Genomic DNA, 19,125 nt, shown 5'->3' on the forward strand with positions numbered 1-19,125 from the left:
CTGATGAATAATTGATGTAACCAGAAAATCCGATTAGCAGTGATAACATAGTTGGTAAATATAATATTTAAAGAGTATAATATAGCGAGAGAGTCGAAAAGTATTACGATACTAGAGTGATCACGATATATGGGACAACAAGATTCAGTCAAATTACACAAATAAAATAAAATAAACACTAAATTGGCTTGAGTCTTGCATTGGTTATTGATCTAGTAGTAAACCAGTTCAAAAATTAGAATTAGTTTGGTATATCTACATTGTACTAGTAATCTAATGAACCAAAGGAGTGCGGGTTACTGAGTCAAAGTCAACAAATCCGTTTTATCTAAAATATTCAAAAAAATTCAAAATGGCTGGAATGTCAGTAACGTAAATAAACGAACCCCACCGACCAAAATAGAAACGTCTTGTAGAGAAGAGTAGAGGAACAGCTTCAAGAGAGCTTCTGTTTGGATACCACGACTGGTCCCCACCAACACAAGTTACTTTCTAGTGAGAGAAAAGAAACATAGAGAGAGAAGGTGAAAAGAGTGTTGGTATATAAACTGTATTTTTTTTGTGAAAAGAGAAGAAACAAAAAAAGAAAAAAAAAAATTTTAATCTATTTGTTTGTTTTGTAAAAGCTTTGAATCTATTCTACCCGATCTGCGTTACTGAGTGTCAGCTAGATTGTAGTAGTAGTAGTGTTTGTAAGTTTGTTGTTATTCATTTGATGAGCTATAGTGAAGAAGAAGAAGAAAGAAGAAGAATAAGATAGACGCCGATGGTAACTACTACTTTAAAACCCTAATTCTTTTTTGAGTTTTTTTGGTTGAAGCTTTTTTTTAGTAATATAATTATGATTTCATTTTCATTTTTTTATTATATTAAATTTGAAATTAGATTAGAATTGTCAATTCATAGTATGCAAAAGGGTTTTAGAAAATGTTACAGTATAGTCTTAATATGTCAGAGATATATTTAAGTCACCATGTTTGTGATATGGAATAATGCCTTTGAAACAAATGGTTTTGCAAATTGCGTTTTAATAAGAGAGTAGGAGGTTATGCAGCTTTTTAAATTGAAACTTACTTTGAGGGGAAATACAGAGGATGGAATAGATTGCAAACACCATTACCGTTGGAACGAGAAAAACAGACAAAAAAACAAAAATCAATAAAAAATGGAAACACAGTAGTGCAGTGTAGGCGATGACTACCTCCCAATAAATCTAGAACGAACCGGACGCTGATGACATCTTGATGTGTTGAGTCTTGAGACTTTATTTATTATCTTGAGCTGAGATTTCGGCAATGTGAAAGCAGAATATGTTTAGTTCTATATGGTTTGCATATTGATGGGTGGAAGTAGAAATATTAGGAAAGACAAATTCACAGATCTGAACATCTAGGGGCAGTGTAGGAATCGCCCCAGTAGGATATAGTAGGATTTGGTTAAGATGGTTTGGACATGTATAACAAGAGCAGTAATAACATCAATGAGGAGTGCTATTTATGAGTGAGGGTATTATAAAGGCAAAATTGAGCAGAAAGTTGAAGCAAATTAATAGAACAAATGATAAAAGATACTTGAAGTGGATTCATCTGTATAGGAGAAACACTTGGCATACATGTCGTGGTGCTATGTAGTTGCTTTTGGCATATACATTTCATATGCCTGGATTGTGTAGAGTACTCTTGATTTGTAGTCTGCCCTTTTCGTTTGAATTTCTTGTATTTTGTCATATTGTATATATGAACTATAGTGAAATGGTGAATAAGGGTGCTCACTTTGCAAGCTGCTTCGGATCCATATCGACACCTTTGTATTAATTAATCTTAGTGAATATAAGTACTTTGTTTTCAGGAGTTTATACACAAGTACACATTTTTTATGAGTTACCCTATCTACTATATTCCTTTTATATAACTGTTTTTCACCCGTCTGAAGGTGATGTTTCTACAAGTGATTTGGGTATTGTGTAGAACTTCCTCTTCCCCTATATTTCACTTGTAGTTCGTTTTTATCTTGCGGTTACTTATATTTATTCATCTTTTGGCTATCTGAATTTTGTACTGAATCAGTCAATCTGTTGTTGCTTTTCATGATTCTGACCCATGCTTGCTTTTCAGGCGGCACCAGTTAATATTGTCATAGGTTCTCATGTGTGGGTTGAAGATCCTGTGTTGGCTTGGATCGATGGAGAAGTCTTTCGGGTCAATGGTCAGGAAGCTCACATTCAGACCACAAATGGAAAAAAGGTGTGCACCTCCCTCTTCTGTTTTGCTTCTGATTATTTTCAAGTGCACCTAATTCGTGTGGAGTGATGTAAGTATATTTTTATGGAGATATAGCATATTTTTGTTGAATAAGAATTTAATACTCATGTGAATCATACCGTCTAGATGGTTCGACGTTGATAACTAACAACAGACTGTCTCCACTTGGAAGCTCTGAGCTCATCATTACTAATACTTTCCTACTCTAGTTTTAGTTATATCAATCTACAAAATCTTTGTAATGGCTGAAAACTCTTTTCTTTCTCAATGCAACTTACTTTGGTAGACATTAGTGTATATTGTTATGGAAAGAATGCCAGTTGGCGTAAGAAATCCAATCAACTATATTCCACAAAACTTATGTTGCCATGATCTTGAGGTTTTTCTATTTGATCATCAAAAGAAAATATATGATTCATTGGATGCTTTTAACCCAGGTTGTTGCAAATATGTCGCAAGTGTTTCCAAAAGACACTGAAGCACCACCTGGAGGTGTAGACGACATGACAAAGCTTTCTTATTTGCATGAACCTGGAGTTCTGCAAAACTTGGCTGCAAGATATGAGCTCAATGAAATTTATGTAAGATATATTTCTTTTATTCTCATTGACATGGTACAGTAGAAAAGGAAAAAGATGCAGTAACCACATCATTGTAATGTTTCTCTTATTTTCTTTGTAGACATACACTGGTAATATCCTTATTGCTGTAAATCCATTTCAAAGGTTGCCTCATCTCTATGATAATCACATGATGGGACAATACAAAGGAGCAGCCTTTGGGGAGCTTAGCCCCCATGTTTTTGCAGTTGCAGATGTTGCATACCGGTAATTTCTTGTACCTGTTCACTAGTATGTGATATCTGGTTGTTTATGTCTTGATGTTCTCTTCACTGTCAAATAGGGCAATGATCAATGAAGGGAAGAGCAACTCTATTCTGGTTAGTGGAGAAAGTGGTGCTGGTAAAACAGAAACAACAAAGATGTTGATGAGATATCTTGCATATTTAGGGGGGAGATCTGGTATTGAGGGAAGGACAGTTGAACAACAAGTTCTAGAGGTAAGATTAAGTTTCCTTTGTTCTCTTTGGTTTTTGGATTTATATTATAATTCCCATGTTTTTTTCCTCATTTCTTCTCTCACTATAGCTAAAATGATGACCCGGGTCTAAGTCTGCATTTGCTTTTGTTTTTTTTTTCGTATTCAATTTACAGTCCAATCCAGTTCTTGAAGCATTTGGTAATGCCAAGACGGTTAGAAACAACAACTCAAGGTGGGTTCCCTTCAATGCAGCTTGTTGTAGAAGTTAAATCTTTCTCTATAGCAGTTCTTATCATTTTCTGACACTGTCAGAACATGGGTAATCTATATATCAGTAGATTATATATGTTTATAATTTTCACATCTCCAATGAACTTATAATGCTGTCTCCTAATGTGCATGTGTCTATAAAGTCGTTTTGGTAAATTTGTTGAAATCCAATTCGACAAAAACGGAAGAATATCTGGGGCAGCTGTTAGAACTTATTTGCTCGAGAGGTCTCGCGTTTGCCAAATTTCAGACCCCGAGCGAAATTACCATTGCTTTTATCTTCTCTGTGCAGCACCACCTGAGGTATTTCTGTTGTCATATATATCCTTCTACTTCTCAAGTTCTCATGGTCCTAATATTAACTAGTCATGCCTGAATTGCTCAGGACATTGATAAATATAAGTTGGAGAACCCTAGATCATTCCATTACTTGAACCAATCTAATTGCTACGAGTTGGATGGAGTAAATGATGCTCATGAATATCTCACGACTCGGAGGGCCATGGATGTAGTTGGAATTAGTGAACAAGAACAGGTCTGCCTTCATTATATATCCTAGTTTTATCTGGATCTTTGTGTAAAGTTTGTTATGAGTTTTCTGGGTTAGTCATTTTTTAATCATAAAATCTTCTTCAGGAGGCAATTTTCAGGGTAGTAGCTGCTATTCTTCATCTTGGTAATATTGATTTTGCAAAGGGAAAGGAGATAGACTCATCTGTCATTAAGGATGATAAGTCTCGATTCCATCTTAAAATGACTGCTGAACTTCTTATGTGCGTCCCTGCTTTTGCTTAGATCTGAAAAGTTCGTTCCTTCGTGGTTGCCGATTAGTAATTGTTTTGAACTGTTTATAATGACAGGTGTGATGCTCAAAGCTTGGAGGATGCACTTATTAGACGTGTAATGGTAACACCAGAAGAAGTTATTACACGAACTCTTGACCCTGCTTCTGCAATTGTTAGCCGAGATGGTTTAGCAAAAACTATATACTCTCGTCTATTTGATTGGTAAAACAATCCCTGCAACTGTCTGCACTGTATTTTCCTCCACAAACAAACACATATCTTGGTGCCTACTTGATAAGATCAAAACACCTGGTTTTGGATGTGTCACACACACATATATATATACACACACACACACACACTCCAAGTATAACCTTTGACATTAATCAAGAAGGAGAATATATTAGTGATTTATATCGAGTTGTTTCGGTATCAGATGGACCGAAAACCAATATATCATTGACATTTGGGATATTCCGTCCATTCTTATGAGGTAGTGTATTTGGAGTGGGAAAATATTTATTTAATACAATTTGAGTCTTCCCTTGAATATATGGTTAATAAGTTTAAGGAATTTGTGCATAAATGGGAGTGCGCCTCCACCCCTCTGGTTTGGGGTGGGTAGATTTCATGTCATTTAGTTACCTTAGGAGTAGTTCAATCCTCTTGATAATCCAACATCGAAGAATGCTATTTCTTATTTTGCAGCAATATTTTCCAATCAACCACTACACCATATCAATTTTCTCAGTATTACTGTAAATAATGTCTCCTCAAAATAACGCATACTGAACTATGAATAATAGCATTAGTATGTTTTTTTTTTCTATTAAAACTCAAAGTGACCATAGCTGATGTTTCCATACATATTTAGTTTCCAACAAAAATAGTGGCTACGTGCAACGTGCTTTCTTATTATCTATGTTTGCTCTGCTATAGGCTGGTGGACAAAATCAACATTTCAATCGGACAGGATCCAAACTCAAAATCTATTATTGGGGTTCTTGATATATATGGTTTTGAAAGTTTTAAATGCAATAGGTGAGAGATTCCTTGCTCCAGTGCATTTTTTTAGAGATATACATTAAAAGAACAGGGCTTTGTACTATGCTTACTCATTGTCATATATCAGTTTTGAGCAGTTCTGTATTAATTTTACAAATGAGAAGCTACAACAGCATTTCAACCAGGTTAGATATCTTTGGTTTAAGTTTTATGAATGAGTCCACATGGTTTGTTGCACTCTTAATCTTTAGCTTATAAGGATTTTATTTTGACAGCATGTGTTTAAGATGGAGCAAGACGAATATACAAAAGAAGAAATTGATTGGAGCTACATAGAGTTTGTTGACAACCAAGATGTATTGGATCTTATCGAGAAGGTTATCACTGTCCCTTCTGCAGCAGCAACTGTAGCATTTCCAGACTAGCTTAATATGTGTGATGCAATATTCAATTACATTGACTAACTTTATATTTGTGCAGAAACCTGGAGGAATCATTGCGCTTCTGGATGAAGCTTGGTATGGAGGCGCTAATCTCGAGTTCTTGAATTCATAGCCTAGAAGGATTTTTTAATATTCTACGTTCTTCCAAAAACTGTGTCGGTTGAATTCTTTTATGTGAAATATTACTTTGCGTACTCTGATTTACATTATATTCCTTGCAGCATGTTTCCGAAATCTACACATGAAACTTTTGCGCAAAAATTGTATCAGACATTCAAAAATAACAAGCGCTTTATCAAGCCAAAGCTTTCTCGCACTGATTTTACTATATCTCACTATGCTGGGGAGGTATTCATGGCTTTGTCTCAATATATATGATTATCTTTTTCACTCTTAGTAGTCATATTGATTATATTTTAATCTTTTATACTCTCTATACAGGTGACATATCAAGCTGATCAGTTTCTAGACAAAAACAAAGATTATGTAGTGGCAGAACATCAAGATCTGATGACCGCCTCGAAGTGCTCCTTTGTAGCAGGTTTGATACCCCCAACACCAGACGAATCCTCAAAGTCTTCTAAATTTTCTTCGATTGGAGCACGTTTTAAGGTACTTTTATTCCACTTTTATCCCAACCTTTCTTTATTAACAGCATGGGTTTGATGATAATCTAGGGATTGAATGCTGTGCACATTTTATCCGCTGCTCCTATTTTATCGATCGGGAGAGGGTGGAATAAATTTATGAAATCAACAAGGAAAACTTGGTACGGTGAGCCTTCCTGCAGTCCAGGGGAGCTACTAGAAAAAGATAATAACTAACTGCAAAATAGTTTCAAAGACAATCTAAGAGAATTAGTGAGCATCAGTTGGGTCTTGCAAATTCCCCTCATAACTTCATAAGGTTCTGGAACAAATTGGTTCCTACAAAAGTTTGCTTCTTTGTGTGGGCTCTTCTATGGGGAAGAACTTTAACAATAGACAATCTAAGAAAGAGGGGGCAAATTTTGGTTAATAGGTGTGTGATGTGTGCTCAAGAAGAAGAGAGTATCCAATATCTCTTTTTGGATTGCAGCGTGGCTAAGAAAGTGTGGGAGCTCTTTCTTTCCTCTCTTCACATTCCGCTTGATACTTCTCCTCAGTTGAGAAGTATGTTCCTTAAGAAGCCATCGGTGGTTTTATCCCCTACGGGGATGTTGCTGAGTAAAGCCACTGCTCATGCTCTTATGTGGACCATTTGGCTGGAAAGAAATCAAAGGATATATGTAATTGCAAATACATCATTTGGGGTTGGGTATCTCATCTTCCTAGTGTTAGGAATTTGAGTTTTGATTCTATTGTAACTGATTGGGAAGCTATAGTGCAGCTTTGATGTAACTATTATAAGGGTAGTGTGAACCTCTCACACTGATATTCTAATACAATATGGTTTTATCGACCAAAAAAAAAAAAAGACAATCTATGACACAATTACACCTTGACCATCAGAGAGTGCCATCTAGACAGAAAGCAAAGGTTTATGCTGTGCACCTTTCGAAAGAAGCTTAAATTCTCCCCAGGACGCAGCTAAGCTGATTAGGTGTAAACTAAGTCACAGGCTCACAGCCCACAGAAGGTGCCAAGTTTGGAATCTCTTGGGAAGCCCTTGGTTCCAAACCAGACAGGCATGGATGCCTGGCCTTCAGACTTAAATCAAGTTGCACCCTATTATTATTATTATTATTATTATTATTATTATTATTATTATTATTTATTAAAATTAAAAAAAAAAGCGGCTTCAAGTTATACTTTCTATTGAAGGGTTTCTCACCCTGTACGCTCAAAGTCACCTCAACAAGTTCTATAGCACTCAACAAAAAAAGCTGAAACTGAAAGGAGCTTGTTGTGGTCACCTTGCAGTGGCCTTGAGTCTTTGGAGTGTCTTTGCATGTCATAATGCCATACTGTGATTTGTAATTTAATCTGAAATGTAATTGGGATATCAACCTTGACACTAAGCTAGTAAGCTGTATAAGGTAAATAGGAATTGTCTTTTGGGAAATTTTATCTTGCAGACAGAGAAGTTGGTATGGTTTGGTTGATGACGTTATAGATCTGAACGAGTAATTTTTCAGATGTTCTGTTTGAACTGGTTGACCCTGAGGCTTACGTGATTCAATCTAGAGCAACTTTATATTCTTGTTTGCTGTCTATTCCTGTAGATGCTTTGGTTTTCTGATAGTCTAGATCTTCAACGTTCTATTTATTTCAAATATGCTAGGATTCTTGAGATTCATCGATCACCATGAAGTGACACTTAAATTAGGGTGCAACACGGTAGACACTAAGAACTCTGATAATGCATCCATCTCTTGGTACCATTTATCATGGTGTTGTCCACGTGTGAGCTTTGAGTTTGAAAGTGTTCTTAAGTGCATCAAACTCGTGTTAGTTGCTTTAGTTTAGACTTGCAACATTATTTTGATAAATGTATGTGTTTGATGCAGCTGCAACTTCAATCTTTAATGGAGACCTTAAGTACAACTGAACCTCATTACATTAGATGTGTGAAGCCAAACAATGTTCTCAAACCTGGTATTTTTGAAAACTTCAACATCATACAACAATTGCGCTGTGGTGTAAGTAAACCTTATCTTACAATGGTTGCATTATGATCATACTTTCTGTTGTTTATCGAGTAAATTTTGAGTAAACAAGTTTTCTCATCCCTTCATACTTGTAGGGTGTTCTTGAGGCAATCAGGATTAGCTGTGCTGGTTATCCTACCCGCCGAACATTTTATGAGTTTCTTAATCGTTTCGGACTCCTTGCTCCAGAAGTTTTCGAAGGAAAGTAAGTTGTGATATTCTTTTCATATTTTATGGTAGTAAGGCTTACATACTTATTTATATTATTGGCTATAGAAAAGGAATGCATTGGATAAATTTATGGATGAGAATACCATAGGAGTTGATACCGATGTCAAATGTTGATTAAAGTGAATTTCTTTGTTCATGTATAGTCATGATGAATTGGTTGCATGCCAAATGATTCTGGATAAGAAGGGATTGAAAGGTTATCAGGTAATATACATTTCTGGGATTATGAACTTTTTGGTGCGCTGACCTTAATACCTTGATGAATGTCTTAATCTCTTGTCCTTGTTCCATCCCAAAATGTTCATATAACAGATTGGCAAAACAAAGGTCTTTCTAAGAGCTGGTCAGATGGCAGAGTTGGATGCACGAAGAGCAGAGGTACTAGGGAATGCAGCAAGAACCATTCAAAGACAAATACGCACATATATTGCTCGTAAGGAGTTCATCTCATTACGAGAGGCTGCAATACTTTTGCAATCTCGTTGGAGAGGTACTTTTCATGATTTTCGTCTAAATCTTATATGATTTAACTACCTCATAAACTGCTCCATTCTTGATACAAAGGAAGCTATCTTGTAATGGATTCAATTTATTACTTTTTACTTATTTTGGACAAAAAGGATATATAAATTATGATCGGAAATATACGCAAGTTTTAAAAACAGGTGACTGTATACGCTTTAGCTTCTCCTAGCGTAATGATCACATACATTCAAAGAATGAAATGCTTCAGTATAACATCGATGTAATGTCATAGATAACTAATCTTTCAATGCAACTCTTTGAAGGTTTCTTCAGAGTTTTTATATTGTGTTTTCTTCAGAGTTTGTATAAGATTATTAAATGCGCTACAAATTGCCACTGAGACATGTTTCACTATCTCTTTAGGAATATGAGAGTATATGTTTTCCTTTAGAATAAGAATATGTTTCACTATCTCTGTACTGTAGGTAAAGTGGCCTGCAAACTGTATGAGAAGCTGAGACGAGAAGCAGCAGCTGTGAAAATACAAAAGAATTTCCATCGATATATTGCCAGGAGATCCTACCTAAGATTGCGATCATCTGCAGTCACATTACAAACTGGGTTAAGGGCGATGGTTGCACGCAATCAATTCAGATTTAGGAAGCAAACTAAATACTCAATAGTAATTCAGGTACTGTTGTCTCAGTGGTATTTCTGTTTTATAGATCCTAACGTTCTTCTCTTCAGAAATTGTTCGAACCAATTCTACCATGATATGCTTGACGTAAAACATGTTTTTTTCTTTTCACTTACTCTTATGGTGATAAAAAGTTAGCAATCAATGTTTGGGAATTTATTCAACGAGTTTTCTTCCATACGGTTATTTTCAGGCTCATTGGCGTTGCCACAGAGATTACGCTTACTATAAGAGCCTTCAGAAGGCAGTACTTACATCTCAGTGTGGTTGGAGGCGAAGGGTTGCCAGGAGAGAGCTGAGAAATCTCAAGATGGTCTGATCTAGTTCTCTTCATGATTTTGACATATCATGTAGCTATACATTGTATTGCATGCAATAACATATTTAGGAATATGGCTAAGTAAGTACTATTGTAATTGTATTTAGGCTGCACGGGAAACTGGGGCCCTCAAGGAAGCGAAAGACAAACTTGAAAAGAGAGTAGAGGAGCTTACTTGGCGTTTGCAATTGGAAAAACGATTAAGGGTAATGTGCATCTTATTTGTCTTCTAACTTTTAAAGTCTCTTTACTCAACTGGTTCAGACTCAGACCACTAATCACTCATAAATTTTCACTGAGAGTTCCATAGGAACTTTGGGTTTTCGGTGTGTTAGGATTCTGGTAATTTTGAAAGTTGTCTATGGTATCGGTGTCTGACGTAACTTCAAAAGTGTCCCACACATGGAATCCCAGGAACTGATACATAATTTATGTTAGGAAGTCAAAATGTGTCTGACTTGTGAATTATGTCATCCAACATTCCAAGTCTGAATTATATTTTCATGCCTAAAATGCAGACTGATTTAGAGGAGGCAAAATCCCAAGAAGTTGCCAAGTTACAGGATGCATTGCAAGCCATGCAATTTCAACTACAAGAAGCAAACCTTAGGGTCATCAAGGAAAAAGAGGCAGCTCGAAAAGCTATTGAGGAAGCACCACCAATCATTCAAGAGACCCCTGTTATAGTTCAGGATACGGAGAAGGTTGATGCTTTGACTGTTGAGGTCGAGGACTTGAAGGTAGAGCTATTATTCTAATTTTGTTTATATAGTAAACATTATACTGCTATTTTCTCTTCTTCTCTCCAAATTCCCCTTGTTTTAAAATCAAAAGTTCGAGACCTTATTAATAGTTGCTTGTTATGGGTAGAAAAGCTATTCTACCTTAGCTGCTTGCCTGCTTGATGACCCCATTGTTACATGTGTCTTTTTATAGTCTTCAGTGGTAAAAGCCCATGACTGAAGGACTTTTATGAACAGTAATGATAGCTTTCTTTGTGATCATTGGGAAACCATGTCATTAGCTGAGTTTATACTTCATTGTAATCCCCCAATCAAAGATATTATGCGAGAACAATATAACTTCAACTTTTAAAAATTTTGCAGGCTTTGCTTCAATCAGAAAGAAAGACAGCAGAAGAGGCCAGAAATGCGTATGCTGATTCTCAGGTACAAAATGGGGAATTGGTAAAAAAGCTAGGAGATGCGGACCAAAAGGTGGATCAGCTTCAGGATTCCTTGCAAAGGTTTGTAACTTGTGATAGACAAAAGCCATTTTTATCTTCTCAGAGAAATGGTACATGGGTGACCAGAGAGTCCAACTTTTTTGGCTCAGATTTATGCACTTAAATTCTTATGTTAAAAGTTCTCTTTCAATGAGGTATTTGGAGAGTAATTTCAAGAGTGATTGCAATATTGTACCTTATATTACATTACAAAGGCGACTATTCATCTCATAACAAGGCTGTAGTGTTGTGTTCATCAAAATTTGGTGTACATCAATTTTACTTACCAATACATAGAGAGAACATGGTCTTCCTTGTCCAGAATTGGGGCATGAAGTGTGGAGATCTTCTGCAGGCAGTTCAAAATTTCTGAAGTTGAGATTCTTTTTCTATGACTCAGGCTTGAAGAGAAGCTTTCTAATCTTGAATCTGAGAATCAAGTACTTCGGCAGCAAGCACTGGCCATTTCTCCAACTGGTAGATCTTTGATTGCACGCCCAAAATCAACCATCATTCAGGTATACTGTAGTTTTACAGTTTGTTTGTTTGTTTGTTCTTTCATTTTTTTTTTTTTTTCATCTTAGTTGATCTCTGCATTTGTATCCAGTTCACTGGTCGTGGATTTTTAGTATTGATTTATATGTTTTGTGTATTCACAGAGAACTCCAGAGAATGGGCATATTCAAAATGGAGGAACTCGGGTTATAGCGGTGAGGCCTTACTCTGTTGTTACAGATGATACATTATTCATATAATTCTAGGAAAATATATGATACTACATTACTTTTTCCAACTATGCCAAATGTTTCAGGATCTGAGTCCAGCTATATCGAATCTAAGGGAGCCTGAAAGTGAGGAAAGGCCCCAGAAGTCCCTCAATGAGAAACAGCAGGTAAATAGTAACATATAATCAACCTTTTCCTGTAGTCATTTTATGTCCCAAACTCTTGATTGCTCATTTTCTTGAAGTGATGCATTTTTTGAAAATTATAATGTTTGGTACAGGAAAACCAGGACTTGCTGATAAAATGTATTTCTCAAGACTTGGGGTTTTCTGGGGGAAGACCTGTTGCTGCTTGTCTCATATACAAGTGCCTGCTTCACTGGAGGTCATTTGAAGTCGAAAGAACCACTGTGTTTGACCGTATCATTCAGACAATAGGTTCGGCTATAGAGGTAATGTGTACTGTTTGAAGATATGTAGCATATGTTGCAAATTTTATCAATTTGTTTATAATAACTTGAGGTTTGTCTGAAGATTACAATATTGGATGATGTAGTCATGTAATGTTTTTACTGATTTGAGTGCATGCATGTATGTACTCTACTAGTATCACTCAGTGTTACTGATATATGTAAGTTTACCTTTCTGAAGGTCCACGAGAACAATGACATATTATCCTACTGGCTATCTAACTCATCCACGTTATTGTTACTCCTCCAACGGACATTGAAAGCAAGTGGTGCAGCTAGCTTGACTCCACAACGGCGGAGAACCCCATCAGCTTCTCTGTTTGGTAGAATGTCTCAAGTAATTACTTGTTTTTTTTTCTTTATGATTAGTTGATTACCTCCAGCATAATATCTTGAGGATTTATCCTATGGATTTTCTGTTTACAAAATCTTCTGTAGGGACTCCGAGCTTCTCCACAAAGTGCAGGGATCCCATTTCTTAATGGTCGGATGCTTGCTGGATTGGATGAGTTTCGACAAGTTGAAGCCAAGTATCCAGCTTTACTTTTTAAACAACAACTCACTGCCTTCCTTGAGAAGATATATGGAATGATAAGAGACAATCTGAAAAAAGAAATCTCCCCAATGCTTGGATTATGTATTCAGGTAAGTGAATCTTTGGCTTGTCAATAATTAGAATAAACACAAGATAGTCTTGACCATTCGAGTTATGGTATTGGGTTCTATTAAGCAGATACAGAAGAGAAATAAATAGTTCGTATTCTTTATGGACTTCCCAACATTGCACCCTGTGAAGAAGAGCTCACTGACTACAAGCATTCTTTTGAATGAAATGATCTTGACCTCTTAACTAGCAACCCACTTGTTTTTTCTGTTGACTGCTCACCTTGTATTTGGTTGGGTGTTAATGGTATGTTTAGGCTGATTTATAAGAAAGAAGAAGAAATGGTTCATTTTGTAGACTGTGCCTCGACTTGTCTAAGGTTTTTTAACTAGTCATGTTGAGTTATTACTTGTTTTTTTTCATAATCATCTGTGAGAGCCATTGTTAGGCTATACGTTGTTGAAGATGATCTTATTACGAGATCATTCATAAAAACATTGCCCCTTTTAAAGCAGAATTAAATTTGACCAGTATGGAAGTCTTTCCATGTCTACCAATAGTCCATTTTTATTGTATTTGAAGGTTTTTGGCGTGGTTAAACATTTTCTCCAGAATATGTTCAATAAAGGTCCCTTTTACGGTATATGCGTGATCAACGCTGATCCCAAGGTAAAATATAGGAGTTCATGCATTATTGTTGGTTGACATGGAACACCATTTATGGGACATAAGGGACAGATGTGGTCAGAAATTAAATCTGCCTAATGTCATCCCTAAATTAGTCATGTTGAGTTATTACTTGTTGGTTTTTTAATCAGTCGCGTTGAGTTATTACTTGTTTTTTTTCCTAAAGATGATCTTATTACGAGATCATTCATAAAAACATTGCCCCTTTTAAAGCAGAATTAAATTTAACCAGTGTGGAAGTCTTTCCATGTCTACCAATAGTCCATTTTTATTGTATTTGAAGGTTTTTGGCGTGGTTAAACATTTTCTCCAGAATATGTTCAATAAAGGTCCCTTTTACAATTATATGCGTGATCAATGCTGATCCCAAGGTAAAATATAGGAGTTCATGCATTATTGTTGGTTGACATGGAACACCATTTATGGGACACAAGGGACAGATGTGGTCAGAAATTAAATCTGCCTAATGTCATCCCTAAACCTCTCATCCATCCCCATGTCAGCAGCCCATAGCATCAAAATATTTGGTTACATCAAGATACAAACTCACAAGTTTCGATCGGTACAAAATAGGCAAATATTTGGTTACACCTGACAAATTCTTGTCCTTGATGACGAGGACATTTGCAAAACTTACACAGAAATATAGTTCCTAAAGATTTGTACTGGAGAATAATAAGTTTATCCCACCTCGATTTTTTTTTTTTTTTTGATTGGCAAGCCTGTTTTAAATGAGATCATGAACTCTTTGATGCTGGCGGGGTTCGAGCCCCAGACCTCTAGTATCATTACCCAATGGTTTTACCGACTTTGCTAGTCGGCACCTGCATTAAAAATGTGTGGGCAAGCCTGTTTTTAAAGAGATCAATAACTCAATTGTGTGTAGCGGGTTTGAACCCCAGACCTCTGGTATCATCCCACCTCGAAAATTATTTAGTCACAACTCACAATTGTTTTTTCAAATATTTGTCAGTTGATTAACTCCATCAAATGGTTCACTTTTCTTATGGTGCAGGCACCTCGGACATCCCGTGCAAGTTTGGTGAAAGGATCACGTTCACAAGCAAATGCAGTTGCTCAACAAGCTTTGATTGCTCATTGGCAAAGCATTGTGAAAATCCTAAGCAATTACTTGAAGACATTGAGAGCGAATTATGTGAGTTCTGAATTTAAAAGAATAATGTGAATCACATAAAAGATCATCTTCGCTGAGACCAGTATGACTATCTTCTGTCTTACCTCTTTACAGGTTCCTCCATTCTTAGTCCGCAAGGTGTTCACTCAAATTTTCTCATTTGTCAATGTTCAGCTGTTCAACAGGTTCGTATGTTCTTGATGTTATAGTGGCTAAAATCATAATAAGGTTTTTCCTAATGAAAGAATAATATGGTTGCACCATTGATATTACAATTTTACAGCCTTCTTTTGCGACGTGAGTGCTGCTCATTCAGCAATGGTGAGTTTGTCAAAGCTGGGTTGTCTGAGTTGGAACAGTGGTGTATCAGTGCAACTGAAGAGGTAGATATGTGTCAATGCCACTTTCAGTATTATTTTGAGCTGGCATTTTAATATCTTATAAATGTAAGTTTGTACAGTATGCAGGTTCCGCCTGGGATGAACTGAGACATATAAGACAAGCAGTTGGATTCCTGGTATGATTTCTTTATCTGGTCTTGCAAATTGGATGGTTTTGAAATGTTATAATTGCCTAGCTAACAGTTACTACTTTGATTTTCTGTAATTCAGGTCATACACCAGAAACCCAAAAAGACCTTGAATGAAATTACAAAAGAGCTTTGCCCTGTGAGTGCCGTCTCTTTGTGCTTTTTTCTCCTTAAAACTTGTGCCTTACTTTAGTTCATCTATTCTTCGCTTGTTCTTATTCGGTATTCCCCCTAATATTTTGCAGGTGCTTAGCATACAACAATTATACAGGATCAGTACAATGTACTGGGATGACAAATATGGAACTCACAGTGTCTCCTCAGAGGTAACTGTCATTTAAATTTGTTTTCAGATGTGAAAGTCTGCAAGGTTCTTCACATATTCAATTTCGTTAATGTTCTCTAATACTTGTACAGTTTGCCCATTAGTTTCTTTTATGCCTCAACCATTTAGTAGGTCTTCCAATGGGATTTTTTCTGTACAATCCATTAGTTTTCACCATCTTCTGCGTCTGTTTAGATTAAAAATCCGACTTTGTTCACTGTTTTGTTTTCTGTTGCTAGAATCGTCTCTGTCAAATAAGTCACTTCAAACTCTTATCTTATGGTAGGTCATTTCGAGTATGAGAGTTCAAATGACTGAGGAATCAAACAATGCCGTTAGCAGTTCCTTCTTATTAGACGACGACTCAAGGTATTGCTCTACCATGTTACTCTTAGAGAGGGGATAAATTGTTTTCTTACTCCCTATTGAATATACGATGCTTTTCTCACTTTTGATCACTGCAGCATACCGTTCTCTGTCGATGACATCTCAAAGTCAATGCAACAGATAGACATAGCTGATATCGATCCTCCACCTCTCGTTCGTGAAAACTCAGGGTTTGTCTTCTTATTGCAACGTGCAGAGTGATATCTACCAGCTGGTCTCAGTTTGAACCCTCTTCCTGATTGCTGGGCGTCCATGTTCAGTAATTCATTCTCGGTGTTAACCTGTGCATATTATCACATACTCTGTCCTTTTCTAGGTGTATCTATATTGTATATTATGTTAGTTTTGTGCAAAAGGATGAGGTCTAAAGCCGGTCCTTTATTAGGTATTGCAATTGGTTTATTTTTTTCCCTCAGTTGTCCTCACGACGAATTGGGGTATTCGTTTCGAAGTCATAGCTCGTGTCATGCTGTGCAACCATGGCAATGTTCATAGTCCAGAAAGTTTCTCTGAAGCAAGGGCTTCGTCATTTAGTCATATTCTGGGGTCTTTTTAGTCTCTACATTCTAGTGTAATTCATGACAGCCGCATTTTTGGGCAGTCATTTGTTATGTAAGGAATCATTTGTAAGTACTATAATGTATTATTATTGTGTTATTCACACTTGTGTGTGAACCCTTCCAACAACAGTGTTAATCAAAATTTCTGTTATTATATTGAGGTAATGTACGTTTATTTGGTAACTTGAAGTTCAGAATCTTGACATATTCCGTCTTTTTATTTTGGAAGTTGTAACCGAAATCAAATCTTGTTGGAAAGATTTACTGGGACAGACTGCAAGTAAGTGCATGGCATTTAGATTTACATATGAAAGGATCCCTCTATTAATCTATTCTTATTCTTTCATTTGCTCTCATTTCTTTTTCTAAATCTTTTAACTTTTCTCTCTTAAGACCTAAAGGCACATTTTCTTTTACCAATGGGTTTGTTTTACTTTGACCAATCTTAATTATCACATTGAAAAAGTTAGATAAAACATTAACAAGACTTAAGATCGTCTAATTCGTATTCCCCAGTTCGACCTTTCGTGGAAGTTTAAATCACACAATAATGAATGGGTCAAAGAAGAAACCTTCGAGTCTTTACTAATACTAGCATTTTGGGCACGCTCGTTGAGCGTGAACTGGTAAGGTGGTTTTGAGTTATTGCTTCTATTTGAGTATTTGACGGAAGACATTTGCTCTGGTATTTCGCAATATCAATATGTTGACATGATGACATGTGCTAGAGAACGTAGAGATAACCAAAAATTTGAATATTTAAACAAAATCTTCCTTGTGTATCTCAAATACATGACAGCAAATTAAAGAAAATAGCGATATACATGGTAAGAAAAAAAATGACAAAGATATGTTGGTCAGAAGAGAAGGGAAAAAGCCTAAAAAACTGCATACCACTTCAAGATGGCAAATGCTCCCACCAAGTAATATGGCACTTGGAGTAGCGTTCTACAGTAGAAGCACAAATTTGTATATTTGATCACCACGATCCATTATGTTAACTATTTTACTTGCCAAAGCAATGGCACCAATCCCAAATATAAAAAACACTAAAAGCCTTATAACTGATATACAAATTGTTGTTTTTATTCCGAGTTTACAATCATTTGGTCATTAAGCAAGCATGCTTGCAAGAATTAGGATCACTAAAGGTACGATGCACCACTCAAAATTTCTAGACTACATGTGAAGAAGGATAGAGGAGCATCATATCCCAAAAATAGATCCTTTAGTGGTAACAGAGATGCTATAGTTGGGGGTTGAAGGATATGCTGTATAGTCCAAACATGTTTTACGCTTTATTCAAACCTTCTGAAAGAGCCCACCAATGTTTAACACTATATTTTCTGTACATGTTAAAAAGATAGCGAGTGCCTATTGATGTGAAATAACGAAATGAAAGAAATACAGAAAAATAGGATCCTTAAAAAGCCCTTATTCTAACTTAAGGTATCTCCACAAAACATGGATAACACACAGGCATTGGTACACCGTAAAATGAGTCGTTAGAGTAAACTGGTGGCTTTAGACTGCACCTGCATTGAAGATAGCAGAGGTATATAAAGAGAACAAAACCATAATTAAAGATCAAGGTCGAAGTAATAACAAAAATGAATAAAAATGTTGGGTTATAGACCATGACTAAAAAAGGTTAACATAATCTCCTTAAAATAGCTTTGTTGGAGTCCAAACAGAACACCATCCTCCAATGGGAATGTATATACATAACCTACCCTTCTATATGAACATTTTAAAAACTAATGGATACCATGATCTGCAACTCATGGGCCATGCTCAGGAATGTAGGCAGTCAATATGTACTGAGAACCATTCAATATTTTTATTGCATTGTGATTTGCAAAAAAACAGTGAATAGGCTTCCCTCCCTGTTGAAGTGGATACATGGGTTTGCCTTGGTATAGAGAAGGTAAGAAGATGAAGATAAGAATACTTATTCTAATCGAGCGTATGATCAAAAGTATGAAATAATAAGAAACAATGACTCACTTTGGTAACTCCGCCCCAAGCATCCATAGTCATCAAAGAGGTTAACAATATCCATATCCCATATTCTGAATACGCTTTCATTCCTTCAAAGTGGATAACTATTTCGGTGTATCAAATTGCACAACTCTGCCGTAACATTTGTGAAATATTTGGTCTGTTTCTCCTCACAGCCCCTTCACTTTCATTACATTCAACAATGCAAGACTCCCTTAAACCAAAGCGCCTGAAACCTAATAAAGAAAACTCAAATTATAAATCACTTAAAAAAATAGTAGAATGAACCTCGAAAATGACAGGTCGTGTCAATAAACCTCGAGCCTCCAACA

General features: G+C 36.2%; 1 protein-coding gene across 3 annotated transcripts; it reads left to right on the forward strand.

Annotated features, from left to right (window-relative positions):
• Positions 1–405: 405 nt before the first annotated feature.
• Positions 406–16,975, forward strand: LOC147512321 (myosin-17-like). Of its 3 annotated transcripts, none has more exons than XM_086595302.1 (39): positions 406–769; positions 2,115–2,243; positions 2,699–2,842; positions 2,987–3,088; positions 3,165–3,321; positions 3,476–3,534; positions 3,716–3,875; positions 3,958–4,107; positions 4,209–4,345; positions 4,433–4,579; positions 5,297–5,398; positions 5,490–5,547; positions 5,638–5,739; positions 5,843–5,880; positions 6,027–6,153; positions 6,247–6,417; positions 8,294–8,425; positions 8,530–8,639; positions 8,809–8,869; positions 8,978–9,155; positions 9,616–9,821; positions 10,021–10,140; positions 10,254–10,352; positions 10,665–10,886; positions 11,253–11,392; positions 11,772–11,889; positions 12,031–12,081; positions 12,183–12,263; positions 12,377–12,547; positions 12,747–12,902; positions 13,004–13,210; positions 14,872–15,012; positions 15,106–15,176; positions 15,275–15,374; positions 15,452–15,508; positions 15,603–15,659; positions 15,766–15,846; positions 16,132–16,214; positions 16,310–16,975. In XM_086595302.1, the coding sequence occupies exons 3-39, from the start codon at positions 2,787–2,789 to the stop codon at positions 16,431–16,433; spliced, it is 4,332 nt and encodes a 1,443-aa protein (XP_086451428.1). In that variant the 5' UTR covers positions 406–769; positions 2,115–2,243; positions 2,699–2,786; the 3' UTR covers positions 16,434–16,975. The 3 variants fall into 3 exon arrangements, with proteins under 3 accessions (XP_086451428.1, XP_086451427.1, XP_086451426.1); XM_086595301.1 differs by having other exon boundaries at positions 416–769; positions 2,943–3,088; XM_086595300.1 differs by lacking the exon at positions 406–769 and having other exon boundaries at positions 2,100–2,243; positions 2,943–3,088.
• Positions 16,976–19,125: the final 2,150 nt, after the last annotated feature.

Source organism: Coptis chinensis, chromosome 3 (assembly GCF_015680905.1).
Source record: "Coptis chinensis isolate HL-2020 chromosome 3, ASM1568090v1, whole genome shotgun sequence".
Lineage (NCBI taxonomy): Eukaryota > Viridiplantae > Streptophyta > Magnoliopsida > Ranunculales > Ranunculaceae > Coptis > Coptis chinensis.

Bases quoted from the DNA above. Each gene is read 5' to 3' on its own strand.
- LOC147512321 (XM_086595300.1), top strand. From the start codon at position 2,100: ATGCTTGCTTTTCAGGCGGCACCAGTTAATATTGTCATAGGTTCTCAT. The intron at 5,740-5,842 runs GTTATCACTGTC...ATATTTGTGCAG, and splicing joins TATTGGATCTTATCGAGAAG to AAACCTGGAGGAATCATTGC. The intron at 11,890-12,030 runs GTATACTGTAGT...GTGTATTCACAG, and splicing joins CAAAATCAACCATCATTCAG to AGAACTCCAGAGAATGGGCA.